General features: G+C 45.3%; 1 protein-coding gene across 10 annotated transcripts; it reads right to left on the minus strand.

Moving 5' to 3' along the window:
* Positions 1-2,587: 2,587 nt before the first annotated feature.
* Positions 2,588-27,584, minus strand: OSGEP (O-sialoglycoprotein endopeptidase). Of its 10 annotated transcripts, none has more exons than XR_013586162.1 (13): positions 27,492-27,584; positions 26,409-26,523; positions 25,177-25,296; positions 23,874-24,049; positions 20,545-20,640; positions 19,518-19,567; positions 16,877-16,952; positions 15,872-15,937; positions 13,249-13,339; positions 12,403-12,478; positions 11,808-11,848; positions 6,941-7,039; positions 2,588-2,736 (listed from the first exon to the last, which is right to left on the minus strand). XR_013586162.1 is itself a non-coding variant. In XM_078602179.1 (12 exons), the coding sequence occupies exons 2-12, from the start codon at positions 26,521-26,523 to the stop codon at positions 2,697-2,699; spliced, it is 1,005 nt and encodes a 334-aa protein (XP_078458305.1). In that variant the 5' UTR covers positions 27,492-27,584; the 3' UTR covers positions 2,588-2,696. The 10 variants fall into 10 exon arrangements, 8 of the variants coding, with proteins under 8 accessions (XP_078458305.1, XP_078458301.1, XP_078458303.1 ...); XR_013586161.1 differs by having other exon boundaries at positions 16,877-16,988; XM_078602179.1 differs by lacking the exon at positions 11,808-11,848.
* Between the last annotated feature and the right edge of the window lie 214 nt (positions 27,585-27,798).

Genomic DNA, 27,798 nt, shown 5'->3' on the forward strand with positions numbered 1-27,798 from the left:
TCTGTAGTTCGTGTATTTTCTTTTTCTGGTTGGCTGGACAGCTCTGCGTTCTCTTCACATCGACACCGCTCCACTCTCGTTCCGCGCGTTAGATGTTGTCGCTCCGCGCAGTTCGCTCACGCTCCCGCTGGCAGACGACGCGCAAGGAGACAGCCTCTGGCCCGACACGTGGCCGCTGGCGTGCCTGAGGCGCCAGACGTGGACTTTCCTCCAGACTTTACACACTGACCCCGAGCTGCTTCCCCTTATAACCCTTCATCCACGTCACCAAGCCCTGCCTATAGCCACGCCCCCTCACGAACCTTCTGGATGGTTACCCACAAGAACCCTTGAGCTCCGCCCTTGAATTTGGCGCATCCATCTGATTGGCTGATGGCGGAGCCTATCCCACTGACCGGCGACCGCCAGTGAACTCTCGTATTACACTTGTTTACTCAGGGAAGCCCGAGTCGAGACTTTTAAACTTTGGTCCTGCCAAGTTTTTGCAATAACATTTTGCGCGTATTCGACACCTTTCACAATGTCTCAAGGTGCCACAGGTAGTGGGGGACGATGTTTCCATGAGTAAACCCAATTGAGTAATTTGCAGGTAATATTTCAGCAATGGGATATTTGGTCAATACCAATGAAAATGCATGTGCTTTTAGCGATTGGCTTGTGTTGAGGAATGTCCATGGGATGATTAGTCAATTGTGCTCGCTGACACAAGTATAATGGATCACTGGCTGATGTGTTATTGACAAGGGTGTGGGATTGACCTGACTGGGAAGGTGGTGGGGCAAGTTCGAGGTTTTCTGTCTCCCCATAACTCATGTGGACCCTCTTTGGTGACTTGATATCACTTGGGCCTGATGCTCTCTTGCCGCCCAGATTCAAAATAATTCCACCACCACTAGATCCGTGGCAGCCACTTTCATACCACCATCGCCACCACAACTTTCAACATGTCAACTACATCCACTACTCCTACTGGCACATTCCTGCATCATCACCACATCAAACACTACCACCAAATCTATCACTGCTATCATCACTAGTAACCACTAATACAATTATCACCATAAACCAACAGCAACAAAAGTACCAACATCACGTGCACTGGCAGGTGACAGAGAGGCCAATGCCCCTGGTTTAATCCCAGTTGCAAACCAAACTTTAATATTGTTCCATACAAACAGTGTAACACCACCGTGCTCTCTGAAGCACTGTATAACTATTATTTTCTTACTCTTTGGTTCTTTCGGTAAAGTCACGTGCAATTTTTTTTTATAGAATACGACGTATCGATCGCAACACAATCAACCATCAGGTAAGAATGAATGAGAAAAAAAACATGGTACACTGAGAAATATAATGCAATACAACACAGAGTCGGCTAATACAAGTCAACACCCTACCTGGTTGATTACGTTCTTCCAAAGATTGCTAAATTTGAGAGAGAAAGAACACGGACACGGAGACACAGGCAGAGAAAGACGCAGAGAGACACACTTAGACAAACTGAAAGACAACGCCTCTGTGTCGAGGCCTTAAATAGAGAGAGAGGGGGGGGGGATTGGGGTAGAGAACAATGAGAGAGTTGTGTGGAATTCCTGCCCATAGCGGCCGGAGGAGAGACAATGGACTTATAAACAAACAAGCGTGGCAAAATTTAGAGAGAGAAATAGGAAGTTTGAGAAAACAAATGTAATGTCACGTAGAAGGGAAATAATAAAATAATAAAAATAAAACATTAAATAATTCTCATGACGTTTCGGCCACAACGCAAGCAGCCGTCCTCAGGTGAAGAACAGGTCTGTCGGAAAGACAGTGTCTGAATGTGACTTTACAGAAAGAACCAAGAAGATGAATCCCTGCAGTCACGAAAGCTTTAAATCGAAATAAAACAAATGTAGTAAAATTAGACGTGTAATGCAATGCAACTTCTAATTTAGCAATCTTTGGAAGAATGTAATTAACCAGGCTATGCGTTACCTGTGTGTTAACAGACTCTTGTGTTGCATTGCATTACACTTCCTAATTTTTACATTTGTTTTCTCAAACTTCCTGTTTCTCTCTCTAAATTTTGCTGTGCTTGTTTGCGTATAAGTCCATTGTCTCTCCTCCGGCCGCTATGGGCAGGAATTTCACACAACTCTCTCATTGTTCTCTACTCCAATCCCACTCCCCCTCTCTCTCTGCCCCACCCCCCTCTATATTTAGGGCTTCGACACTGAGGTGTTGTCTTTCTGTTTGTCTAAGTGTGTCCCTCTCTGCTTGTGTGTCTATGTGTCTCCGTGTCTGTGTTTTGTCTCTCAAATTTAGCAATCTTTGGAAGAACGTAATCAACCAGGTAGGGTGTTGACTGTTGTGTTAGCTGTGTTGTATTGCATTATATTTCTCAGTTTACCATGTTTGTTTTCTCATTCATTTTTACCTGATGATGGTTGCTTGTGTTGCAATCGAAAAGTTGTATTCTATTATTAAATTTATTTTCTTTATACGTGACTTTACCGAAAGAACCAAAGAGTAATTCCTGCAGTCACGAAAGCTTCAAATCTATTATCTTATTGTCAAGTACTCAACCAAACCTTTAACTGCAATAAAGTTAATGGAATATTACAGTTTATTTCATGAAAACAAAGATATACAAGATAATATATCGGGTGGTTCGCCAACTTCGGTGAACAACAGGAATTGTGTTCTCTCTGCTTCAATTAATCCCTCCAAGTCACCTCCATGTCGTCCGTACGGAATCTGTGGAGCACAACAAAAAAGAGGAAGAGACCGGCAACAACGTTGACTACACAGGCAGCGCGCTGCGTTTCCCAGTAGAGATTTGTACAAATGAGGAACGAAAGAGTGAATCAGCTGAAATGTTCCAGCATATATGTACGTATGTTAAATCTCTTTCACACCGTACATCAACCATGCTAATCGGAGGTGCGGAATAGTGTAGTGTATGATTAACTACTTTTGCACCGTACATAGCCAACCGTGCTCATCGGAGGTGCGGCGTGTTCCCACGTCACACTTTCTGCTTCTTCCCTCACACTGCTCGGCTTTTGGGAATTCTCTCCCATCGTCTCTTTCCCGTCTACGTGACTTTACCGAAAGAACCAAGAATATGAATCCCTGCAGTAACGAAAGCTTTAAATCGAAACCTTGCTCAATTCAAGAAATGTGGCGTTATGACACCTTTGATTAGTCCTATTTTATTGCTTGCCTCGACATTTTGGGCCTGGGTTCAGCAACTGTGTTTAAACATGCTTATATTTTGTATCATAGTTAAAAGATCAGTAATTTAACTAAAACTCTTTTTTTTAACTAATACCAGGATTCATAATTGGTAAAAAAAAATGTAATTTATAAGTAATTATAGGTATTTTGATTAAAACTGTCACAATTAACTATGTTACTAAGTAGGACCTACTTAGCTATCGCTATTTGTCAGAAGCGACCTGCCCATAAATGATAGCTCAAACGAAGTGGAAATGATGATTTGAAACTTTCATGACTGCAGGAATCCATACTCTTTGGTTCTTTCGGTAAAGTCACGTAGGTAGAAATAAAATAAAACAAATCACGACGTTTCGATCGCAACACAAGCGACCTTCATCAGGTGGCACCGATACAGCAGGACAACCGCTGACACAGGAGAGAGAGCTGCTGACAATAAGAGTTTATAAAAGGTTGTGGTGGGCCCAACCCAAGGGTAAGTGGGCGGAGCTAGAGAAGGAAGAAAGGGGGGGGCAAGGGGGGGGGAGGGTTAGAGGGGGGTGGGTGCAGGTTATCGGTGGAAGGCAGAGAGAAGCTGTGCCTGTGGAAGACAGAGACGCTGTGCCTGTGAGGCCAATGTGAGAAATTAGCATGTAAATGTAAATTAGTATGTAAAAAGGATGAGGATGGGGAAGGTCGCCCTGTTAATGTGAGAAATTACAAAACGCCAGGCAGGATGGAAGTATTACAGCGAATTCCGTCCTGGTTAATAACGTCCTTCCAATGATTGCTCAGCTTGTACCCATCTTCCCGGTTGAAATTATCTCTGTTTATATATCTGGACTAGCAGAAGTACCCGGCGTTGCCCGGGTGACAAATATATTTCTTAATAACCTTACATATATACACAGATGGGCTGCTACCCCTGCCCCCCCCCCCCAGCCACGATCTCCTCGGCCGCTGTGCAGTAATATGTACGGCCTATAGTGTGGTGGGGTGTCGAGGCCTAGTACCGTGCAGAGCCTCCGGCCTCGCCTAAATTGCCCACCCGGCTGAGGCTGGGTACTGGGGCCGTTACCCCCCCCCCCCCCCCGCGCTACAATAATACTGTCTAATCGCTATAATTTTATTATCTACCGACCCTATAATAGTAATTGCACACATTGGGGTGGGGGGGGGAGTGAAGAGGACGTGAAACTTTGATGAATTTACCTCAGAGTCGCGTGTTAATGCGTGCGCATATTTTTAACGGGAATTAAAAATGGCGTCCACCCCGCAGCGAATGCGTCGCTACCCGTTGCCAGGGGCAACCGCCGTGGAAAACCAAACGGACCAATCGTGTCTCGTAAATCCCTCACATTTCGTCCAATGAAACTGCGTATGGTCCGGCGACACACAGACAGACAGACACACACACAGACAGACAGACAGATTTGCGATTTTATATATATAGATGGCGTCACGCACAAATATTTGAAGGTAGCCCGGCGGTTTTCAGAGCACCTTGGTCTCAGAAAAAACAATATCATGCGAGCCCACAGCGTTATAACAATGGTCAGCTATGGCAGAGGTATTGGTTCTGCCATGTTTCAAATCTGCCTTGTGTTCGCGAACACGGTCCGAGACATGTCATTACGTTTCCCCAATGTAACTGCTGCCGCAGGTACAACTCAGTTTGTAGACTCCAGGGTATTGCATGTCAGGAATGACCTCCTTCACAGATGGGATTAGATCACGGATTTTGTTTACTGTATTGAATCAGACCTGGATCTTGTGTTTGTTTAAGATTTTGGAAATCTTTTTGGTAACACCTGCTATGTATGGTGGAGTGATGGTTTTGATTGGATTCTCTGGCAGTTGTCTCTCCATGGTTGGAGAAACAGCTTTGTGAAGAGCGGTCCGAGTATCCATTCATCTTGAGGGCTTGGTGTACGTGTTCAAGTTCACTGGCTAGGTGGTGTTGGTCGGAGATGCAGTGGGCCCTATGGTGTAGTGTTTTGATGAGGGAATTCTTCTGAGCCGGATGGTGGTGGGAATGAGGCTTTAGATAGGAATCCATGTGGGTGGCTTTCCTGTAGACAGAATGTCCCAAAGAGCCATCAGGTCTTTTTTCAATCAAAACATCCAAGAATGGTAGCTTACCATTATTCTCCACTTCCATGGTGAATTTGATGGATGGGTGTATGGAATTGATGTGGTTGAGACATTTGTTCAGTGCTGACAGGCCATGTAGCCAAATGACGAAAGTGTCATCTACGTATATCTTCCACAAGGAAGGATGTAGGTTGGATGTCTGGATGGCATCTGTTTCAAATTTCTCCATGAAAACATTCGCTACTACTGGTGATAAGGGAGAACCCATGGGGGTACCTTCATTTTGTTTGTAGAAAGTGCCATTCCAGGTGAAGTAAGTATTGGTAAGGCAGTGTCTCACCAAAGTTGGTACATCAGGATTCAGTCCATGTTGGACCAAGTCTTCATTGATTGCTAAGGTGTCAGGTACAGGAACCTTGGTGAACAGAGAGACTACATCAAAGCTAACAAGCAAATCGTCTGGAGACAGTGAGATGTCCTTGATTAGACCAAGTGAGCTGAATTAAGTACTGCTGAGGAAGTCTTGCCCGTGAATGGAAGCAAGGTCTCAGACGGAAATCGGGCCAGTTTGTAGGTAGGTGAGTTCTTTATGGATTTTTGGAAGACCATAGAATCTAGGTGGTCTAGCAGCAGAAGGTTTAAGGGAGAGCTGCTTGTTTCATTGGATTAGAGAAGTCGAATTGGTGATATTGTTGTTTTTTGTAGCCAGCCAGTTGGTAGGATCTTTCTTGATTTTGGTGTAACTGACATCATTAAGAAGGTCCTGGATTTTGTTGTTGTATGTGGTTTTATCCATGATGACAGGAGCAGTGCCCTTGTCAGCTGAGAGGATGACTATGTCATCTCTCTTTTTCAAATTGGCGAGTTCAGAGCGCTCGTCATTGCTGATGTTACTAATGGGTTTCTTAGCATTTTTAAGGTTGGTGGCAATTTTAAAACTTGCCACGTCTGTCGGGATGTGTCCCAAACTTTTGAGGGCTACATCTACCTGGGTAATTATATCATACACTGGGATGTGTTTGGGGGTGACAGCAAAATTCAGCCCTCGAGCTAGTACCGATTTTAGCCTATTGGAGATTGTGCTGCTACTCTGATTGATAACAGTCTTGTTAACATCTAGCTTTTTAATGTGTAGATCTGGTTTCTTTTTTGAGAAGTTATTGAATTTAGCAATAAGGTTAACCTTACATTTGGAGGACATTGTTGCAGCAGAAGAAGCAGTCATGTTATCTACAAGGTACTTTACATTTACATGCTAATTTCCCACATTGGCCCCACAGGCCTCACAGGCACAGCGTCTCTGTCTTCCACAGGCACAGCTTCTCTCTGCCTTCCACCGATCACCTGCGCCCACCCCCCTCTCACCCCCCCCCTTGCCCCCCCTTCTTCCTTCTCTAGCTCCGCCCACTTACCCTTGGGTTGGGCCCACCACAACCCTTTATAAACTCTTGTTGTCAGCAGCTCTTTCTATGTCAGCGGTTCTCCTGCTGTATCGGTGCCACCTGATGAAGGTCGCTTGTTTTGCGATCGAAACGTCGTAATTTGTTTTATTTTATTTCTAACTACGTGACTTTACCGAAATAACCAAACAGCAGTGGAAATGTATAGCCGCCAAATACTCTAAATGCAGCTCAATGAATTACGTTACCGTTGCGTTATCCATGAGTCTTTGATCTCTGTTGTGAGGCCTGATCGGAACATCTCCCAACCAGCCTGAGCTATCATCGCTCCGTTGTCGATGCAGAACCTGAAACACAAATGTGTGCACACAAAAATCCCCCGGATAGCTTTTAATAGGCCGTTTGGGGCAAATGCAGTCGGCGTGCACCTACACAGGCCGGCACGCACACGGGGTCGGTGGCCAGCACCACGCCAGGCCGCCTTTTTTTCCCAATGCTGATGTTTACACACCACACGTGGTACTCATTTGAGGATGAGTCGACCGAGGGCTGGTTCAGATCCATTACCCGTGTTGTCTGTGTGGGAATTGAATTTAGGTCGCCAGGTTCATACCACAGTACGCTTAAACTGCACCATCACTCCCCTCGTGCACAAAGACAAAGATCCCCCGTTTAACCTTAACAAGACTGTTGGGGCAAGTGCTGTTAGCACCTGTGAAGGCCGGTACGGTACACGAGTAGGTGGGTGGCCAGCATCATGCGTCTCCCGTGGCAATGTTTACACACTACACCAGGTACTCATTTGAGGCTGAGTGAACCTAGGGGAGCCCAGGACCGGTTCAGATAATCGTCACTGGTGTTGGCCGTGAGCGGATATCGAACTTGGGTCGCCGGGTTCGTAGCACAGTGCACTGCTTACACTACATCTCCCCACACAATATAACAAAGCATGGTCTTGGTACAAATGGTTTTACCTCTTGTTCTCATTACGAAGCACTGCGTTATAAATTATGTACTGCTGCACACACTGCAATTGTAATACAACTGTATTGGCAGTGGTGTGCAACCAATTCCTGAATATATCTGCACTTACATTGTGAGGACCGTGGAAGAAATATACGTGATAATTCAAAGATCTCAGCCACTGCCTCTCTTTTGTCTACAAAGCTCTCTCTCAGGTGATAGTGATGAATAATCCCAAATCAAAAACGTGGAAAGAATAGATTTAAATTAAGTAAAACATCAGATACTTAAATCCCATTAATGTGAAGTTAAAACTGCTCATTAACTATACTCTTTGGTTTATTCGGTAAAGTCATGTCGGTAGAAAAAATAATAGATCACGACGTTTCGATCACAATGCAAGCAATCGAAACGTCGTGATCTATTATTATTTTGACCTACGTGACTTTACCGAAAGAACGAAAGAGTATAGATTCCTCCAGTCACTAATGTTTGTGTGAGAATTATTTTATTATGTTTTATTTTTATTATTTTATTACTTTCCTTCTACGTCACTTTACCGAAAGAACCAAGAAGATGGTTGGTAAAATGTATCAGTTGTCTGAGAGCCCCATCGCGTACAGTGCGATTTGCAACTGCATGGGAGCTTGCCTTACTGCCCATATCCTCTAAGCTCTGATGAAGGGCCACTGCCTGAAACGTTGACATTTTTTATTTTCTGTAACAAAGCAGCAGCTCCCTTCAGCTTTGATTCACATGGAAACGTTTCATTTAATCTCTCTCACCTGTCAGTTTAACACGTAGGTTTTCACGACCAATATCCATAAGAGGTGTTTTGGGTTAGATCGCGTAAATGTATAAATGTGTCATTAAAACCCGCCACCACCCGACACAGCCAACTAGTAAGGGTTGTCACGTAAACAGAACATGCCAATTCGTCACTAGTGTTGGAGAGCCAAGCCACAACATTTACAAATTGAGTACGACGTTTCGCCAGTAATTACAACTAGCTTCATCAGGCGACAGCCAGATTTGTGGAGAAGTCTTACTGTTTCGTTCCTTATATAGAGGCGTAGATGTGTTGACCACCCTTCTGCGCTCTTGCACAATGATGGGGGGGGGGGGGATTACTGAGGCAACGTACATTATGCATGTGTATTATGCGAGCCCTTTGAACGTGTCCTTCCTGTCTATTGTGTTTATAAAAATAGCCCTACCAACGGTAATCCCTATTGAAGTGCGCTGCCCTTTGTCGGAATGCATTTAAATAATGTATTATTTGATGCTAGATTTGAAGCTTTCGTGACTGCAATGATTCATATTCTTAGGTTTTTTCGGTAAAGTCACGTAGGTAAAAACAGCCACATGAAACTCCGACCAAAACTATCACGTTGCCATACATAGCAGGCGTGACCAAAAAGATCTCCAAAATTCTAAACAAACATAAGATCCAAGTCCGATTCAGTACAGTGCATAAAATCCGTGATTTGATTCCATCTGTGAAGGATGTCGTTCCTGACTTACAGTATCCTGGAGTCTACAAATTGAGTTGCATTTGTGGTGATTGCTACATTAGAGAAACGAAACGTCATGTTTCTGATCGTGTCCGCGAGCACAAGTCAGATCTGAAACACGGCAGAACTGATTCTTCGGCCGTTGCCGATCATTGCTACAACTCGGTGGGCTCTCATGAAATTGTATTTTCCGAGACCAAGGTTCTCTGCAAACCTCCTGGCTACCATCAAAGGTTTGTACACGAAGCCATACAAATATACAAACACAGACATAATTTCAACCGTGATGACGGTTACAAACTGAGTAATCATTGGAAAGATGTGATTAACCATGCAAAAAAGATTTAACTACACTTATTTGCCAATCTTATTTGACAGACAACCATTACTGTTTAACCATGTTTAGTGGTGGTCTTTTTGTTACAGGTTGAGTCACAAACCGCACCTCTCCATAACAAAGGCTCAGCCTTTGTTATGCAGTCTATTCTTAGTCTCAAACCTCACCTTACCATATTAATAATAAGTATGCGGCCCTTGCCCCACCACCTTCTCCAACCATTATATAAACGCAGTGGTAACTCCTGCAATCTCTCATTTACTTGATACAGCTGTCGTGGCTGTGACGGTACCACCTGAAGACGGAAGCTTGTGTTGCCTCCGAAACGTCGTGATTTTTATTTTTATTTTATTTTACTTTTTAATGTTTTTACCTACGTGACTTTACCGAAAAAACCTAAGAATATTATTTGATAATTCGCTTCCACGCAGCACTAAGACGGTAGCTAACTGAACGGTTAAAGCTTTTTTTTTTTTCTTTCAATTTCGATAGATTATCTAATTAGTCTTGGCCAGTAGTAGCTAGTTTTGTACAAAACTTCAACATCAATTGGGTGCTTTTGTTGGCACACGTCTTCTGCTACTGCTGACAGTTGCATTTGGGAGAATTGAATATTTCTCTGTTCTTTTAGTCTCGTGCTGATCATTCGTCCTGTTTGCCCAACATAACATTTACCACACGTGCAGTTAATCCTGCACACACCTTCTGTTGATAGTTTCGGTAATACATCTTTTGTACTAGATATTAATATCTGTATTTTATGTACTGTGCCAAATCTGACTCGGATGTTTTGTTTTTCCAAACATCTGGCTAGTTTATCAGTTACTCCCGGAATGTACGATATTTTGATCATTACTTGGGCGTTTCAATGCTCTTGTTATTTGATTTGGTTTTGGTATTCAATGCCCTGTTGATTTGTGCATCATTGTAACCGTTCATTTGCAGCGCCATTTTAACATGTTGAATTTCACTTCTCAGATTGTCACCATCTGACACTTTCTTAGCTCGATGAATGAGCGTCTTGATAACAGCAGATTTATGGTGTAACTCTGCATTCAGATAGGCGTCAGTATGCATTTTCTCTCGGTAAACACCGTGTTATTTTACCATTTCTACCCCGTCCGAGCAGAATATCCAGAAATGGTAGAGTTCTGTCAGCTTCCACTTCCATGGTGAACTGGATGGATGGGTTTTTTGAGTTGAGATGATTTAGAAATGCGTTCAGTGTATCTTTGCCGTGTGGCCAGACCATCAATGTGTCATCCACATATCTAAACCAAGCAGATCGTTTTAGTGTGCTTGAAGCTTTTGCGCTTGTTTAAAAATCTTCCATGTACAAATTCGCTATCACAGGAGACAAAGGAGAGCCTATTGCTGCTCATTCCTTTTGTTTATAGATGTCACCTTGCCACAAGAAGTAAGTGTTCTTTAGACAGTGTTCAGCTAGTCTTGGGATATCTTTGGCTGAACCGTTGTTCGTTACCAGAGTTTCGAGTAATTTAATTGACTCGTTGACTGGAACCCTCGTGAACAGAGAGGTCACATCAACACTTACGAGAATATCATCAGAATTAAGCTTAATATTTTTCATTATATTTACGAGATGTTCAGAGTTTTTGATGAACGAAGAGGTCCTGTATTTGTTTCGTTACATATTGTGCTAATTTGTACGTGGCAGAGCCTATTGTACTAACTATGGGTCTTAATGGGACATCAGGTTTGTGAATGTTTGGTAGCCCATACAATTTTGGTGGTTTTGATGCCCTTGGTTTGATCAGACGTTCCAAGGTGCTGGTTGTGTCTCGTTTAATTTTAAGGTAGGTAACTTCATAGAGTAAATCTTAGATTTTATTATCATAGTCCTCACGGGGCATCACAACAGTCGATCGGCCCTTATCAGCAGCAATAATTTGGGTATCTTTATTTGCTCTCAATTCTCTCAAGGCTTTTGCTTCACTGAATTTAATATTTGTTTTTGGCACTTTGCTGTTCTCAATAATTTTGGCAACCTCGTGCCTGGTCATCTCTCACCTGTGCTACGAGCGGTGTGGCACGGGGTGTGTGGTAGGAGTCTGAGAGAAGCCGCCCTCATTAAGAATCCACATCTGGATGTAATTAATTACAGGTACTCCTCCATTTACAAAAGGGATACATGCTTCGAAAAACGCGAAAAATGCAATTTCGTAAATTGGAATGACTTTTCCCATTAATATATACACCAATGTCACTTTTCACTATTTAAAAGTAATAAAGATCAAATATTGAACGATTGAATAATAATTAATTAAAGGTTATATTTACCTTTTTAGGGATCTCACCAAAAGATTTTCATTTTGGAATTCCTGGAAAGGTGATATGGAGGCATTACTACTGTTGCACTGTAGGGACACCTTGACGCTGTCGCGGATGGATGAGGCAGCTTCCCGGGTGGTGCTTCTTGTTTGAAGATCTCCCGGCGCGTGGCCGGAGTGAAATTCCGTTCAGGCGGAAATTTTATTTCGTTTATCGAAAAGCATCGACAATTTGTCAATTGGGTGAACGCGAAATTTTGTAAACCGAACGTGCGTAACCCGAGGGATACCTGTACACCCCTCGCCAATGTTGGCAGTAACGTGGGCAAGAAGCGGAACAGCGAGGCCCCACCGATCCTGCGCGGGCAACAGCCTGCCCTCCGTGCTGATGGATCACGGGCGCACGCTTTGTGCCTAACGTGGAGTGAGAGGCCCCGTGCAATGCTTCTCGTGTACAGATTTGGAGTTTAAGAATAAAAGGCAACATCCCTTGAAATCTCCACGTCCATTGTCAGCAACCGGGTGCACTGGCAAACTCTAAAACAAATGTGCAGCCACCGAACTGGACATAAGCTCTATGGTTCCGAAGCACTGCTGTAGCTCACCTCTCATCAGTAGCGAAGAGCTTTGCTCCTCTCTCCTTGCACATCACCTCCATCATCTCCTGCAGACGCAGGTTGCCTGTGCACATGGGTGAGAGCCACCGTCTGGCGAGTTATCCTCAAAGATGCCACATGACGGCGCGGAGTCAGGAGAGCGATAACCTTCAGTGAAGCAGATACGCGGTAAATTTCACAAGTTGTACGAAATTGATAATTCATGCTCTTCTGTAAAATACATGTTTTATGAGAGAATTAATCTGAATTTAATAGCACACATTTAGTCACTTTAACAATGAAAAACAGACTATATGAGCGTATATTATGCATGGCATTCATGGGGCATGTGACCTTAATGGATGGTTCCCACACCAAGTTAACAGACGATTTATACTGGAGGAATCCGATGAGCTATAAAGCTCTTTTTCACAGATGTCCAGTAGAGGCGGGTCAGAACGTTACAACAACAAACAATACCAAAAACACTATAGGAGTGTAATGTATACGGTAAACAAATCACCCAAACACATACAAATGCAACTAAACCATCCCCGTCCTACCAGACAAAGCCGACTGAGGTATTAACTTGTTTTTTTCAGAAGCGACTTGGCCACAAATGATCACTTAACAAAGTGACCCATAATTTGGACATTTATAGCGCAAAATAATCTAAATAATCTCAATTCATGTTTCTCAATGTGAGCACAGCGCCACCCTGGCGCCCACCCAATCACCCGCCGGTTCATTTTTCTCATGCTGCTGCTCGAGCCCGCTGCCCGGTGCGTCGCATATGAAGTGAACAGCCCTGCACACACACGCAGGGGTCCGGTGTGGAGGGTTGCTGATTCTTACACCCAACTCCGCCCACGATGAGCACCTCCCTGACTCCACAGTGTGCCATGGCACGCTCGGTGATCTCCACCAGCATCGCAAACACGGTTTCCTACAGCACGCGCGTCACACACACACTCAACAAGATCTCCTGCAGCGCACGCATCAGAGACACACTCAACACGAAGGAGACTGGAGAACCCGGAGGAAATCGTAGCAGAACAGGGGGAGAATATACAAACTCCACACAGGACTCGAACCCAGGAACTTCTTGCTGAGGCAAATGTGTCACCACTGTGCCACCCTGCCACCCAAGTGCAACTATTCTGAGTTATGGATGTAAAAACACTTGTATTTCAGATATTATGCAAAATATAACAACCAGTTTTTGAAGTTCTCATTCAAATATGAACATATTAGTTACAAGTCAACTCCACATGACTTACAATAGCAATTACACATGGTCTGGGATTATAACAAAATACAATACTATATTCTTTGGGTCTTTTGGTAAAGCCACATAGATAGAAAAACTATAAAAAATATCACGACGTTTCGATCGCAACACAAGCAATCGTAATCATGTGAAAAAATATAGCGGGAGAGCTGCTGAGGCAGGATGTTATAAAGGTTTGTAGCCCAAGGGTCATAAGCGAAGTGGGTGGGGCTAGAGATGAAATTTGCATGTCAATGTAAGATCGGAGAGCTGAGCTACCTCCAGGACGACGAAGCTGTGGAGGTGGCCATTGTATTGTGAGAGATTAGCATGTCAACGTAAGAAAAACGAAAACCACCGCCACATCGAGGAAAACGAGCAACGTTGGCTGCGTTAGTGAGACATTTAGCCTGTTAATGTAAAGACATTTTAACACGTAGGCTTTCACGACCAATATTATTCATAATAAACGTTTTTGGGTTAGATCACGTTATTTATAAATGTGTCGTAGCCCTCCACCACCTGTAAAAAAGTGTCACGTTGACAAAAGACAAATAGTTCACTACTTTAGCCCACCGGTGTGTTGAAGAGTGAATACACAACATTTACAATTTTTGAGTACGACGTTTTGCTGGTAAAATACAACGAGCTCTATGGTGTAGAGTTTTGATGAGGGAATTATTCTGGGATCGATGGTGATGGGAGTCAGGTTTTAGGTTAGGCGTCTGTATGGGTGGCTTTCCTGTAGACAGAGTGTCCCATTGAGCCATCTGGTCTCTTTTCGATTAAAACATCCAAGAATGGTAACTTGCCATCCTTTTCCACCTCCATGGTGAATTTGATGGCTGAGTATTGGAATTAATGTGGTTGAAGAATTGACCCAGAGCTGGTAGGCCATGTGGCCAGATGACAAACATGTCATCTATGTATCTCTTCCACAAGGAAGGATGTAGGGTGGATGCCTGAATGGCATCTGTTTCAAAATTTTCCATGAAAACATTGGCTACAACTGAAGATAACGGAGAACCCAATGGGGTACCTTCAACGTGTTTGTAGAATGTTCCATTCCGGGTGAAGTAAGTATTGGTGAGGCAGTGTCTAACCAGGGCCGGTACATCAGCATTCAGTCCTTGTTGGACCAAATCTTCAATTATTGCAATGGTGTCAGGCACAGGAACTTTGGTAAACAAAGATACTACATCGAAACTGACAAGCAGATCATCTGGAGACAGTGAGATGTCCTTAATTAAAGATACCAAGTGAGCTGAGTTAAGTACAGCTGAGGTGGTCTTACCAGTGAATGGTTGTAAGGTCTCAGAAATCGGGCCAGTTTCTAGGTGGGTGAGTCAATGGTGGAGACGATAGGACGGAGTGGTGTACCTTCTTTATGGACTTTTGGTAAGCCATAAAATCTGGGTGTGTCTAGCAGCAGAAGGTTTTAAGGAAAGCCGCTAGGTTGGTTCAATTAAAGATGTCGAATCAGTGATGATATTGTTGGTTTTCGTAACCAGGTGGTTGGTAGGATCTCTATTGATTTTGGTATAGCTGCCATCATTAAGTAGGTCCTGAGTTATTGTATGTGGTTTTGTCCATGATTACAGTGGCATTGCCCTTGTCGGCTGAGAGGATGACTATGTCATCTCTCTTTTTTAGTTGGAAAGCTCAAAGCGCTCATCCTTGCTGATGTTGCTGTGTCTTAGCGTTTTTGAGGATTGCAGCGATTTCCGATCTTTCCACATCTGCAAGAATGTATCCCAAACCATTAAGGGCTACATCAACCTGGGCAATGATACTATCAACTGGGATGTTTAGGGGTGACTGCGAAATTCAACCGTTTAGCTAGAACCGATTTTAGGCTGTCGGAAATTGGGCTGTTACTCTGATTGATAACAATCTTGTCACCGTCTAACTTTTTAATGTGTGGATCTGGCTTCTTCTTGGAAAGGAGGTTGAACTTGGAAATAAGGTTATCTTTGCATTTAGCTGACACCCATCTCAAATCTTTATAACATCCTGCCTCAGCAGCTCTCCCACTATATTTTTTCACCTGATGATGATTGGTTGTGTTGCGATCGAAACGTCGTGATATTTTTATTATTTTTCTATCTACGTGGCTTTACCGAAAGACCCAAAGAATATGAATTCCTGCAGTCACGAAAGCTTTAAGTCAAGATAAAATAGAACATGACGTAGCCCCAAATTTCATACCTGCAGTGAGAAACATAGATCCTCTGCAGTGCATTCGCCGCTCGCCAGCATTCTCTGCGCTGCCTCCTGCGTGCCGCATGCACAGACCACACATGCCCAATTTCACGTGGTGAGAGCTCCCCGCAAACCGTGCTGGGGAGGCCACCCAGCCACACTCGCACCTCTTGCCTGGGCCAGATGCCACGACTGATGCACAACTGACGTGCAACCCACTGTTCCCGTATGTATGTGATGCTGGGGCCGTCTGGAACGCTCTTCCTTCTGATGTTAGGAAGCCACTGGAGCTACGCACTTTTAAATCATATAAATTGAAAGTCATTGCTTTAGAACTGCTTTTTCTGTTTAGTTTGTTGTCCTTCCCCCACACCTCTGATTAAGACGGTTGGCTACGTACGGTGTGAAAGAAGTTTAACATACATTCATCGTGTTGATCGATAGGAGAGGTAAATGGGCTTGGGAAGGACATATCACATGACGGGATGATGGCCGATGGTCAAGACTGGCGATGGCATAAGAGTCAAAGGAGGGAACAAGACCAAGAGGATAGATACCGTAGATACACCACAATGAAATCTCACTAGTAGGCACCAAATGGATCGTTGCATCGAAATGACCGGCGCTAAATAATATCTATTAACACAGCAATGGTGAGCATTATTTTGGAGAAGATAAGCAGAGTAAAACCCCGACTAGCTGGAGTAGGAGGGGGGAGCCCTGATCCGGCTCACTAAAATGTCCTGCTAGTCCAGGGGTCGGCAAAAAAAATTACAAGATAATTTTTTTTCAAATTCGGTAAAAAAAACCCTCTATATTTCAAGAGCCGCAATGCATGTGAATACGAGACGGTGATCTTTAATAAATAACGTCATGAAGCAGTCCTTAAAGAGCCACATGCGGCTCCGGAGCAGCAGGTTGCTGACCCCTGGGCTCGCCGCGAATACGATAAGAATCCATGCTAATCAGTGTAATGAAACCTATAGGTCTAGGCTGCTGTTATGCGCTCACCTCGATGTAGGAGAGGATCCCTGAGAAGGAGACGTCCATGCCCTTGACAGTGTACGGCAACTCCACGAAGCTCCCTCTGGGGTCAGGCACAGCGCACGCCACACACGACCGGCTGGCAACATCAGCATCGGCGTTGGAGCCAGGGGCTTCACCATGGGGAGGATGCGAGTTCAAATCATGGCTGGTGGATGACCTAGTCCATCACCCCTCCCTCCTCGATCAATACAATGAGTACGATTTTGCGGGGTAGTCAACAGTGGTTATCTTACGGATAGACTCTCCCGTCGTATAAATGTGGAATTTTCACTACTTGCTCAGGGCTGTAAATAGGAGATGAGTGCCACATTGGTGCTCATTTCAGCAGGAAATCATTTTGACGTTTTTTTACATTCAACATCAACAAGGATTCCAATACAAAGTCAGCTTGTTGCATGTGTAATGTAGCTCTCAGAGACATTGTCTTGTTCCGTTATATGTATATTTATTATGAATAAAGTCCGCCGACTCACTTATAACTTAACGAGTAACTACGAGTGACTATATACACTTGGGTAACTTAGATAGCTCTATTCTGAGACAACATAGCTCTAGCCTTCCAAGACTACAAGGTGTCTACTCCAGGATGATGAAGACGACCCGCTCCAAGGTGACAACGGCGATGGCAATTCCCCCACACCAGCAGCCAAGCGCCCCGGTTCGCGCCGGCTCTTATCCCCCTCACGACCCAGCCACGCCCCTATTACCGAACCCTCTCTCAACGCACCTGGCCCTGTCTGTATCTGCCCTTATTACAATTTACGACCGTTCGGTCCCATGCTTCCCCTCACGCGACCCTGTCAACGCTTGTCGCATCACTCATTATTAGCAACCACTTAGGTCCACTACAAGCGAAATAACAATCAAGCTTGGTAGCGAAAAATTGGAACAAGTACACCGATTTAAATACCTTGGTGTAATCATTGACGATCAGTTGAACCATGAAGTCGAAATCAAGAGCAGAATTGAACAAGCAAGGCAAGCATTTATTAAATGGAAAACACTCCTTGCAGACCGCAACTTGAGTACATCACTGAAACTGCGCACACTGAAATGCTACATCTGGTCAATTTTGCTGTACGGAGTTGAGACGTGGACACTGACAATAACAGCAACAAAAAGGCTCGAAGCTTTCGAGATGTGGCTGTATCGAAGAATGCTGAAAGTCCCATGGACAGCCAAAACCACCAATACACAAGTTCTGCAAGATATGGGCACTGACAGGCAACTGCTGAAGACCATCATTAGCAGGAAGTGTTACTACCTAGGCCACATTGCCCGAAACGACCACAAATACCAGCTATTAAAGCTAATCCTGGAAGGAAAAATCGAAGGGAAAAAACGACCAGGACGGCCAAAAACGACATGGCTCAGTAACATCAAAACATGGCTACAATTAACAACAGCACAAACTCTACACGCCGTGCTAGACCGGGACCAATATCATCGTGAAGTCGCACACGCCGTTAGGCAGCACTAAAGAAGAAGGTCCACTGGCAGAGCCAGTGAGGGGGGTGGGGTGGCACGTGCCCTCCCAATGATCCGATCGAAATCCCTAATTTCGATCGGATCATTGGGGTTTATTAGTAACGAGGGGGTGAGTGACAGCACCACGCCCGGCCACGTTTGTTTCCCCAGTGGCGATGTTCACACACCACACCAGTTACTCGTTTGAGGCTGAGTCGACCTAGGGGAGACCCAGGACCGGTTAAAACAATCGTCACCGGTGGTGGCCGTGAGCGGGAATCGAACGCGGGTCACCGGGTTCGTAGCGCAGCGCACTAACCACTACACTACAATGCGTTACGCTTCCACATGCGCGGGTCACATGGCAGATTTGACGTTACAGCTCACTTGCCATGCAAAAAATATATGCATTATTAAGCTCCCCCCCCCCAAAAAAAAACAAGTATATTTTTATAATTTTTGCATGGTGTACAGTCTGGAAAGTACCCACTTGGCAAATTTCCAGTTTGTTGCATGTCGGGAAGTACGCTAAACATTTTGAACAGACACACAAATTCACAACTTTGCCGTTTGTATATATGGAGATAAATCGGCATTTTGCGACCCCCACTGCCACTGTGTAGCATATTATTACGTGCCAGGGACTCTATGAGATGATAGAACAATAGCCTGTGTCAATAATTGGCAATAAGTAACGGCAAAGCAGTTATAAGTGACTCACAGAATTGTGCGTAGTTGCGTATACAGGACACGACTTCCCTGAAGGCAAACACCTTCGGCGAGCGCGATGCCGATCACACAACGCGGTTCGAATTCGACCCTCGATCGATGGCTGCACCATCGCTGCACACGCGTCAAATAAAAAGCAAGGGACATGTCCTTACTAACAACTCCTATTTTTCATTGCTGGAGGGGTTGCCACCCCTACCTGAAAATCCTGGCTCCGCCATTGCTTAGGTCCTACATTGCTTAGGTCCCACATTACCTTAACGTGACCCTGTCTGTTCCCGTTACGTTAATTAGTAACCATGGCCATGGGGAACCGTACTGTCCCTACATCACCCCGTACTGTCCTTACACATGCAAGAACATTGGTGTTATTGCATTGCCAAATTACAAAATGCTGCATTTGTCATACCTCTTTGCCATTTGCTCAATGTTGTATCCAGGGCTTGGATCATTGGATATCTAAGAGACAAACAAAACAATCATATTTTTTTTTTGTGCGCAGTTAAGCTGGTGCAACTGAAGGCAAACAGGTGTGCACGTTGCAACATGAGGTTTGCACCGACAAAGCGACAGTAATTAAGGGGAGAAGCGGGTGCAAACAAGGTCGAACAGATGGGAACGTTGAAGCCGGAGGTTGGCGTCGGGGTCATGGGAGATGGGGGGTGATGATAAGGGATTAATGAGGACACCAGGCGCCGGGCATGCAGCGGTTAAGGGGAAGCACGTGAGGACTCGGAATGAGCAGGGGGATAGAAGCGGGAGTGTGCGTGAGCGGAGTTGAGTTGCCCGGGAACCAAGAGTGAAGACATCTCGCCGCTGCCGCTCAAGCCGTCAACAAAGCCTCAACCCTCAAGCCGTCGCCGGGCAGGTGTTGGCTGAACCCCCCACCCGGGACAGACGGGTGAGCGGGTATGAGGCAACGTAGGTGAGGGCAGCGGTGGAGATGCAGAGTTCTAAGAACTGCTGTGTGCAGAGCCACTGAGTGCGAAGTTGCTGTGTGCAGAGCCGCTGAGTGTGGAATTGCTGTGTGCAGAGTTGCTGAGTGCAGGATAGGTGAGGTGCAGAATAGGTGAGAGCGGGGAGAAGTCAAGTGTATGTGACTGCAAAGATAGATATAGGAGTGCCTACAACTTGCGCGTGAACAGGAGTAATAAAGTGTAAGCAGGTGACATGTCGGTGTGAGTAATTTTTAAAGACACTGCACTATTCATAGAGTCCATTACTTTAAACAGCAATAACACGGAGGCCCACGTAAATATGAGCTCCAAATTTTCTCATTCACAAACATTTTCTATTGTTATTACTTTGCAATATTTAACTAGATTTTATGAAAGCTGTATTACGATTGTATATTTAATTTCATAACAGGCCACTGAGTTGCTTTGTAAAACTCATCCTTGCATGTGTCAGATAAAAAAAAGGATGTCAGAGCTTACCTTGAGTACCCGAGCAAATCTGTCCAAGCAATTTCCCACCGCGATGTCGATGGTTTCCCCAAAAATGCGGTACCTCCTCTGAGAGTAAGCAATCACCTGCAAAGTGCGTCACTGTCAACCCGTTTCACTGCCAGATAACAATGTGACTTGCATGACAATATTTTAATCTTCATATGAAAACTATTTTTCCTATGAAGCGTTGGCCTCTGCCGCTCAGTTTAGCATAACCCCTATCGTCAACTGCCTGGGCAGCGGGGTGACAGTGTGGTCGTGACACTCGCACCGCCTCATAGCTCCAGGGGCTTGGATTCCATTCCAGACTCAGGCACCTTTCTGCATGGAGTTTGTGTTCTCCTCCTGCTCTGCGTGGGAAGGGGTCGGAAACCTGCAGCTCCGGAGCTGCATGCGACCCTTTACGGACCACTTCGTGACAATATTCACATAAATTGCGGCTATAGAAATATTGAGTTTTTAAAATTTTTATTGTCGACCCCTGTGCATGGGTTTTCTCCGGGTTCTCCGATTACCTCTCATAAACTAAAAGCCACTTTAACGGTATTGGCCAAGCATCCCGAAGCTGAAAAATCACCTGAAAATAACTCAATTGGGATTACACACAGCGGGAGCATCAACCCCAACTGCAAAAACTTGCGGGACCCTCTAGAAAAAGTCTTGAGACTCAGTGACACTTTCCCGAGTAAACAAGTGAAATAATAATAAATTAATTCTAGATTTGAAGCTTTCGTGACTGCAAGGATTCATACTCTTAGTTATTTCGGAAAAGTCACGTAGGTAAAAAAATGAAATTAAAATTAATAAAATAAAACAATAAAATCACGACGTTTCGGAGGCAACACAAGTCTCAGGTGGGACCGTCACAGCCAGATTTGCTGCATCAAGTGAGGCAGGGATTCAAGATGCAAGCCCTTAAATACAAGTTAAGGGGGAGGAGAGGGGGGGAGGAGCTTATCAGAATGTGGTAGCCAATGAATGGAACGTATCGGGAGAGGGGGGGGCGAGGCTAAAAGAGGGCGCGAGGTACTCGTGGGCGTCCTCGGCATGGACGTGTTTGTGCGCAAGTCACTGTGGATGTACATGATAGAAAAGAAACGGAAATGCCCATGTTTATACCAGTGTTGGCTGACAATAAAGAGAGTACTGTTAAACGCTGGGGATGTTAACACTCGGTAAAGTAAAATAGTGCCTGTCAGATAAGATGGTCCAAAAAATGTGTAGTTAAATCTTTTTTGCATGCTTGATAACATCTTTCCAATGATTACTAAGTTTGTACCCATCATCACGATTGAAATTATGTCTGTGTTTGTATATCTGAATGGCTTAGTGTACAAACCTTTGATGGTAGCCAGAGGGTTTGCAGAGCACCTTAGTCTCGGAAAAAACAATATCATGAGAGCCCACCGCGTTGTAGCAATGATCGGTAACGGCGGAAGACTCAATTTTGCAGTGTTGGGAGCGGACTCAATTTTGCAGTGTTTCAAATCTGAAACACGGCAAAATTGAGTCTTCCACCGTTGCCGATCATTGCTACAACGCGGTGGGCTCTCATGATATTGTTTTTTCCGAGACTAAGGTGCTCTGCAAACCCTCTGGCTACCATCAAAGGTTTGTACACGAAGCCATTCAGATATACAAACACAGACATAATTTCAATCGTGATGATGGGTACAAACTTAGTAATCATTGGAAATATGTTATCAACCATGCAAAAAAGATTTAACTACACATTTTTTGGACCATCTTATCTGACATGCACTATTTTACTTTACCGAGTGTTAACATCCCCAGCGTTTAACAGTACTCTCTTTATTGTCAGCCAACACTGGTACAAACATGGACATTTCCGATTCTTTTCTATCATGTACATCCACAGTGACTTGCGCACAAACACGTTCACGCCGAGGACGCCCACGAGTACCTCGCGCCCTCTTTTAGCCCCGCCCCCCCCCCCTCCCGATACGTTCCATTCATTGGCTACCACATTCTGATAAGCTCCTCCCCCCCCTCTCCTCCCCCTTAACTTGTATTTAAGGGCTTGCATCTTGAATCCCTGCCTCACTTGATGCAGAAAATCTGGCTGTGACGGTCCCACCTGATGACGGAGACTTGTGTTGCCTCCGAAACGTCGTGATTTTATTGTTTTATTTTTATTAATTTTAATTTCATTTTTTTACCTACGTGACTTTTCCGAAAGAATTAAGAGTATAATAATAAATTGACGTCCACATAACAACCTCCAGCAGGCGTCCTTGGCGGACACTCTTCATGTAGCGCTTAGACCAGGGGTCAGCAACCAAAATAACAAGACGAGCCATTATTTTATTTGGTAAAAAACTTAATATTTCAAGAGCCGCAAACTAGAGGCCGACCGAAACAAAATTTCTGGTTTCGGCCAAAACTGAAACCAGACCGAAAGTAAAAAATTCACTTTCGGCCGAAACCGAAGCCGAAACCGAAAGTTTAACGTCACTTTCGACCGAAACCAAAGCCGAAACCGAAAGTTTAACTACACTTTCGACCAAGACCGAAACAGAAAGGTAAATAACAGAAGTTACCGAACACAAGATTTATGAAATACTAGCTTTACTACCCGGCTTCGCCCGGGACTTGGATTCACCACGGTCGGCCGCCTTTGTTTCCCCAGTGGCGATGTTGATATACCACACCACTTACTCGTTTGAGGCTGAGTCGACCTAGGGGAGGTCCATGTGAATACAAGATGGTGGTCCTTAATAAATAACGTCATGAAGCAGTCCTTAATGAGCCCCATGTGGCTCCAGATGTGTAGGTTGCTGACCCCTGGTGTAGATTGCATACAGGCGTCAAAGTCTCCATTACTCTCTAACCATGCTCACTGGCATTCAGTTGCCTCCTTATCACTCTTCTTTCGTAACTACCATGGTTACTTTTGGTGTGAAGTTCACTCGTTGATTTCTCCACTCATATTGAGTGTCTATTTAACAGAATTGAATCTCATTCATACTGTGTTCAACTACCACATTGCAGGTCAAAACAACGCACCCACTCTCATTCACCCAAGCACCCACTCAACAACCCACCCACTCAATCATCACACTGCAGGTCACAACACTTCTCCTTTAGCTTCTTCCCTCGCACTGCTTCACTTTCGAATTCCCTACCATCATAAATGTTCCCAAGCTCTTGTAACTTTACTCAATTCAAGAAACGTGTTCACTCTTACCGATGGTAACTTTGATGGGGATGTTTGTTACCGGTCGCATCTCCTTCCACCCATTATAATTATCAAACAAGCACCTCGAAGACACCACAGACCACTCGCCCACCCTCACCTGTGTGTTGCCTCCGCTGACGTACAGCACTATCGGGTTGTGCGCTCCAGTGATGAGCCGCCCCATCTCAATGTGGCCAATGCAGTGGTTCACTCCCACCAGAGGCTTGCTCCACAGCTGGGCCACAGTGCGTGCCACCAGGGCCACGGACACCAGCGGGGCGCCCATCCCGGGGCCTGCACACGAGGTACACGTTGGGAGCGGACATCGCTGGCATCCACACAATTGCTTCAAAAAGCACCACATTGGGCAGCAGGGTGGTGGCGCAGCGGCAATGCATTTTCTTCCCCTGTTCTCCATGGGTTTCCTCTGCGTGGCTTCTCTTGTTTCGTTCCATAGGTAAACCCACACACACAATGTAGTTGTGGTACTGGCCAAACATCCCAATGCTGAATAATTACAGGCAGTCCTCGATTTACACCCGATGTACAATCAAGCCAAAATTATTTATATATTTTTTTTTACATTGACTTAAAACGCGATCCTCTGTGAGATGTGATGAGTCAGCCTTGCGCTGGGAGTGAGTGTTTGTGCGTGTGTACTGGCACGTGCACGTGTGTGTGTGAAAGTGAGTGTGTGGGTATAAAAGTAGTGTAGTGGTAAACACGCTGCACGATGAACCCGAAGACCCGAGTTCGATTCCCGCTCACAACCAACACCAGTGGTGATTATCTAAACTGGTCATGGGCCTCCCTTAGGTCGACTCAGCCTCAAATGAGTACCTGGTGTGGTGTGCAAACATCACTATTGGAAAGACAAAGCAGCCGGGCGTGTTGTTGGCCACCCACGCCCTCGTGTGCCATGCCAGCCTTCATAGGTGCTCGCTAACACCATTTGCCCCAACAGTCTGTTAAGGATATACAGGGGATCGTTGTTGTTGGTGAGTGTGTGTGCGAGGTTGCCCCCTGTGTGTGTGTGCAATTGTGGTGACTCATTGTGCCCCTTCTGACAAGCAAGCCAGCATCAAGGTAAGTGAAAATAAAACAGATTTTTTTTCCTATAAATGTAAATTTATTTAAGTGTGATAGTAGCACTCTGCACTTGCAAACCACAGGGGCCGTGTGCATGCGGTGACTAGTGCCACCGTGCTGTTTGCACGTCCACGTGTGCCAATCGGTGCACCCATTACCCACACCCCGCTGGAATCATCGGTTACCGCTTCCTACATTTTTAAACCATTAAACGATTATGACAATTACCAGTTTTCCGGTCGTTGTTTAACAATTCTACTTTTAAAGATTTTTCTTTGCAAAGGGACAATCATTCAAAACGATCTTGCCAACACAATAATTCCTACACTCACCTTTTGTGTATGCAACACAGTCAATCTCGACTGGTGCAATCCCTGCCTCATCCAGAGCCTTCTGCAAGATCTCCAACACTCGCTCCTGGTGGTGCTTAGCTGTGTCCCGCGGTAGAAACCCTGCTCCAATAGCACACAATAAAAACGCCTTATCCTTGACTTATCCATCCCTCAACATAGTACTGTTTTACACATCCCACACGGCCTTCCGGCAGTCAATCATTTCAGCAGCATTGTTTCAACACAAGCAAAACTCTGAAACGGTTTTCACATTAAGCGTCTCATCAGCAGTCAGACTTGCTTGACACTGCCAAACTACCAGATATGGAGAGGCAAACACCCTCTCAAGCACCCTCTCTCTTAGATATGGGTCTTAGTTTGATGAAAAAAACTACATAATACAAAAGTTAGCTTAAATTTGGAGATAGCAGCTACAACAAATATATTCAATCATTCTTTATTTCTGGTTATTTACAGAGGAAGCTTCACTGAGTCTCAAGACTTTTTTTAAGGAAGGTCCTGCCAAGTTTTCACAGGAGAGGGAGAGGTTTCTGAGTAATTTTCAGGTAAAGTAATATTTCAGCATTATGATGTTTGGCCAATACCGGTTACATTGTGTGTGGTTTTTAAGCTATGGGCGGAAACCGGAGAACCCGTAAGAACCCCATGCAGAACATGGGGGGAACATACAAAGTCCACGCAGAAAGGTGCCCGAGTCGGGTATCGAACCCAGGTGCTTCTTGCATTCGTTTGGCTATATGTGTGTGTGTAATACACAGACTGACTCCCAAGTAGGTGAGATCACCTGAGCATGAGTGGTGCTACCCTTGCCAGGGGAGTTTCCTTACCACCCCTCAACGGCGACCATGGTGGCCAGTGGTGGTAGTGCTGATGGCAGCAGCGGCGGTAGTGGCGGTAGAGGTGGTGATGGTGTCAGCCCCATCACCTTCACAGTCCTCAATTAGCCCATTACATTCCCCATGTACTGTATTAGCACTCATGAATGGAGCTGGCCAAACACCCGAATGTAGGACCACAGAACTTGGGCAATAGTTGGCGCCGGTTCTAGCGGCCTTCCCTCCTTGTTTGCGGATTCCTGCGCCTGTGCAAAATCTGCGCAGCGCGTTACAAATCCCACATCTCGAGATGGAATTTTCACGAATGACGCCATGTGAAAAGGAATCGTCAATATTACCGGTCCCGGGGTGACCGTACGTTGTGCAAGAGCCCACCTTGGCCAGGAGGGGTGATGTAGGTGCAGCGTGGGTTGGAGAGGACGACACCATCTCGCACAATGCCGATCCCCAGCTTGTTTGCACTCCCCTCGAAGCCAATGACAACGGTCATCTGCCGTCATCAATGACAGAATGGATGTGGTCAGCTTAACTTCAGTCGCATGTTAGTGACTAATATGCTCTCAAAAAAAGATGTCGGCAAGCATACAATACTACGATGGTAGTGGAGTGTGTTATGTTTGGTTTGTTGTCCTTCCCCCGCCCCTGTGATTAGCACGGTTAGCTACGTACGGTGTGAAAGAAGTTCAACATCATAATACGTGTAGTATGTTGCGTGTGTAGTGTGCAGTTGGGACAGATTCTGAACTCTCGCCGAAAACAGAACAGTGTTAGTGTTTAGTGTTTAGAGTGTGTTAGTATGTTTAGTGTACAGTTAAATCTTGACTTAAAGTTTTCGTGACTGCAGGAATTAATATTCTTTGGGTCTTTCGGTAAAGAATATTAGTGTACAGTGTGTGTTAGTGTGCAGTGTTATGTTCAGTATGTACAGTGTTAGAGTGCAGTGTGTGTTAGCAGAGGTGTGAACTCGAGTCATGTGACTTGGACTCGAGTCAGACTCGAGTCATGAATTTGATGACTTGCGACTCGACTTGGACTTGCATAACAATGACTTTGTCCCACCTATGAGATGTGGACTCGAGTCATGTGACTTGGACTCGAGTCAGACTCGAGTCATGAATTTGATGACTTGCGACTCGACTTGGACTTGCATAACAATGACTTTGTCCCACCTCTGTGTGTTAGTGTGCACAGTGTTAGTATATTGTGTTGGTGTATTCAGTGTATACTGTAGTGTGTACAGTGTTAGTATGTACAGTGCGTAGTGTTAGCAGGTTCAGTGTGCACGGTGTTGATGTGTACAGTGCTTACACTATTGGTAGGCGTAGTGTTAGTGTGCGCAATGTGTGCGGTCTTTTAGTTTGCACAGTGTCGCGTGTAGTGTCGTGTATAATATGTACAGTGTCGTGTATAATATGTACAGTGTAGTGTGCAGTGTTGGGTGTACAGTGCACACCTTACCGCTGCTCGCGACCCTGCGTGGTTCCGCCTCGCGATTGGTGGCGCCGCCCGTCACGTGATGGGGGGGACATGGGGGGAGGGTGCGAGTCAAGCACGGGGGGCGGGGGCTTTGGGGCGGGTAGGAGGGGGGGGGGCTTCGGGGCGGGTAGGAGGGGGGGGCTTCGGGGCGGGTGGGCGGGGGGAGGGCATCGGGGCGGGAGGGGGAGGGCTTCGGGGTGGGGGGGGTGCTTCAGGGCGGGTGGGCGATGGGCTTCGGGGCGGGTGGGAGGGGCAGGGCTTCGGGGCGGGGCTTCTTGGCGGGTGGGAG

This window comes from Lampetra planeri, chromosome 17, assembly GCF_965212315.1.
Source record: "Lampetra planeri chromosome 17, kcLamPlan1.2.h2, whole genome shotgun sequence".
NCBI classification, from domain to species: domain Eukaryota; kingdom Metazoa; phylum Chordata; class Hyperoartia; order Petromyzontiformes; family Petromyzontidae; genus Lampetra; species Lampetra planeri.

Coding starts and splice junctions, on each gene's coding strand:
- OSGEP (XM_078602175.1), bottom strand. CDS start 26,523: ATGACCGTTGTCATTGGCTTCGAGGGGAGTGCAAACAAGCTGGGGATC. Junction 12,479..13,248: donor CATCGTGGGCGGAGTTGGGT/GTAAGAATCAGC, acceptor CCATGTGCACAG/GCAACCTGCGTCTGCAGGAG. Junction 7,040..12,402: donor CTCTTCGCTACTGATGAGAG/GTGAGCTACAGC, acceptor TTTGTGTTTCAG/GTTCTGCATCGACAACGGAG.